Source organism: Aegilops tauschii, chromosome 5 (assembly GCF_002575655.3).
Source record: "Aegilops tauschii subsp. strangulata cultivar AL8/78 chromosome 5, Aet v6.0, whole genome shotgun sequence".
NCBI classification, from domain to species: Eukaryota; Viridiplantae; Streptophyta; class Magnoliopsida; order Poales; family Poaceae; genus Aegilops; species Aegilops tauschii.
The window spans coordinates 149,872,199-149,874,928 of NC_053039.3; the positions used below are offsets into that span (position 1 = coordinate 149,872,199).

At 61.2% G+C, this 2,730-nt stretch overlaps 1 protein-coding gene across 1 annotated transcript; it reads right to left on the minus strand.

Moving 5' to 3' along the window:
- Positions 1-615: 615 nt before the first annotated feature.
- On the minus strand, positions 616-1,824 carry LOC141022634 (uncharacterized). The gene is made up of 2 exons (XM_073498899.1): positions 1,348-1,824; positions 616-732 (listed from the first exon to the last, which is right to left on the minus strand). The coding sequence occupies exons 1-2, from the start codon at positions 1,822-1,824 to the stop codon at positions 616-618; spliced, it is 594 nt and encodes a 197-aa protein (XP_073355000.1).
- Positions 1,825-2,730: the final 906 nt, after the last annotated feature.

Sequence of the window (2,730 nt, forward strand, 5' to 3'; positions counted from 1 at the left end):
GGCATCCCGGCACCCGATGATTTCGTCGAGGGGGCCTGTGCTGACCATGGTAACAACACGCTCTTGGAAGTACTGCTTCAGTTTCTTGGCGGTGAGGTACACGCCGTAACACATCTTCTGGTAGTGCGGGTAGTTCTGCTTCAAGGCGGAGAGCACCTCGCTCAGGTAGTAGACGGGACGCTGGACGGCTTGGACCTTGTCCTTCTCTGGTCGCTCGACCACCATCACCGTGCTGACCAACCGCGAGGTCGTGGCGATATAGAGCAAGAACGGCTCCTTCTCAGCCGGTGCGGCCAGGACTGGTGCGGTGGAGAGCATGCGCTTGAGATCCTGGAAAGCCTCGTCCGCATGGTCTTTCTATTCGAACGGTGTCGTCTTCTTCATCAGCTGATACAGGGGCAAGGCCCTCTCGCCCAGCCGGCTGAGTAACCGGTTAACCGAGGCCAAGCAGCCGGTGAACTTCTAGACATCGCGCAGCCGAGCCGGCTTGTGCATGCGCTCGATGGCCTTGATCTTCTCCGTGTTTGCCTCAATACCGCGCTCTGAGGCGAGGAAGCCGAGTAGCTTTCCGGCCCGGACGCCAAAAACGCACTTCTCCAGGTTGAGCTTGACGTTCTACTCGCGCAGGTTGGCGAAGGTTTTCTTCAGGTCGTCGAGGAGCGTGAGGTGTTGCTTGGTCTTCACCACGATTTCGTCCACATAGACGTGGATATTGCTCCACATAGAGGATTCCTGCATGCAGCGCTGGAAGGTGGCGCCGGCGTTCTTCAAGCCGAACGACATGGTGATGTAGCAATACGCCCCAAAGGGTGTGATGAAGGACGTCTTTAGGGCATCGGCCGGGTCCAGCTTGATCTGATGATAGCCGGAGTAAGCATCCAGGAAGGACAGGAGCTCACACCCGGCAGTGGAGTCGATGACTTGGTCGATCCGCGGGAGGGCGAATGGGCCTTTGGGGTAGGCCTTGTTCAGGCTTGTGTAGTCGATACACATGCGCCAGGTCTTGTTCTTATTCAGGATGAGGACTGGGTTGGCCATCCACACAGGGTGAAACACTTCCATGATGAAGCCGGCCGCCAAGAGCTTGCCGACCTCTTCACCAATGGTTCTCCTGTTCTTTTCAGAAAAACATTGGAGGGGTCAACGGACAGGCTTGGCATCCTTGCGGACGTGGATTTTGTGCTCGGCGTACTTCCTCGGGATACCCGGCATGTCCTTTGGGGTCCATGCAAAAATATCCCGATTCTCACGGAGGAAGTCGACGAGCTCGCCTTCCTATTTGCTGTCGATATGGGTGCCCATGACAACGTACTTGCTGCAGCTGGGGTCTTCCGGGTTCAGCTGCACTTTCTTGGTCTCCTTGGAGGGCTTTAACGAGGCCTCGTCGGCCGGCTCCTCGACCGGGATCGGTGCGGCCGACGATTTTTGGGCCAAGGCAACGATCCGGTCGAGTTGGCGCCGCTCCTCGGCTACGACCAGCGACTCGGCCAGCTTGGCGCCGTCTCGGGCGCACTCTATGGACTTGCGGTAGTCGCCGGTGACGGTGATGAGGCCCTTTGGACCCGGCAGCTTCTGCTTCAGGTAGGCATAGTGAGGAACCGCCATGAATTTGGCGAGCGCGGGCCGGCCCAACAGCGCGTGGTACGCGCTGGATAGGTCCACTACCTCGTACCAGATCGTCTCGCGTCGGAAGTGGTTGCTGTCGCCGAACAGGACGTCGAGCCGGATCCGGCCGATCGGGGAGCAGGAGAGGCCGGGAACGATGCCGTGGAAGATCGTCCGGGTTGGCTCCAGGTCTTTGGCCTCGAGGCCGAGCTTGGTCATGGTGTCGCGGTAGAGGATGTTGATGCTGCTGCCGCCGTCGATGAGAACCTGGGAGAACTTGCACGTGCACCGAGGTGCGGTGATGGTAGGGTTGAGGACGAGGGCGTAACCACCCGGGTTCGGCATGACGGTCGGGTGGTCCTCCCGAGTCCAGGTGACCGGGCGCTCCGACCAGTGCATGTACTCCGGCTTGGCCGGGACGACGGTGTTCACTTCCTGCCGAAGGAGGCGCTCGCCGTGCTTGGCCAAGTGAAGGCGACGTAGGTCGCGTTCTGGGCCGGGTAGGCGTCATCGCGCATCGGCCGCTAGCTGGTGGCGGTGGTGGAGGCAGAGGCGGCTGCCCCGCTCCCGGAGCCGGGGCCGCAGGAGGCGGGATGTCGCCCCTCAGGAGGCGCTTCGTGATGGTGCACTGCCGAAGCGTGTGCGTCGAAGGCCTTGCGCCGCTGTAGTGCTTGCAGGGAGCGTCGAGCATCTCCTCGAAACTCATGGCGGGTTGCCTCGTCGTCTTGCCGGTCTGCCGACGCTTGGTGGCCGGGTCGGTCGCGGGCGCCTGCTCGGCGGCCATGACGAGCCGGTTGTTGTTGATAGGCCTTGCACTTGTTGTTCTGCTGGTTGTGCTGCTGCCGGCTGCCTTCGCTAGCCGGCTTCGTGGGGGAGGGGACCGGCTTTGCTTTGCCGGCTTCGTCCAGTGCCACCTGGATCTTCATGGCGGAGTTAGCGTTGGCGTACTTGTCCGCCGTCACCATGAGTGCGACCATGGTGGCCGGCTCGGATCGTAAGAGATTGTCCTTGAGGAGGGTGCCATCCCGGCAGCCGTGGACGAAGTATTGGATCGCTTGGACTTCGTGGAAGCCCTCGTAGCTATTCCGGAGCTAGGTCCAGCGTGCGAGGTACTCGCGGCCGGTC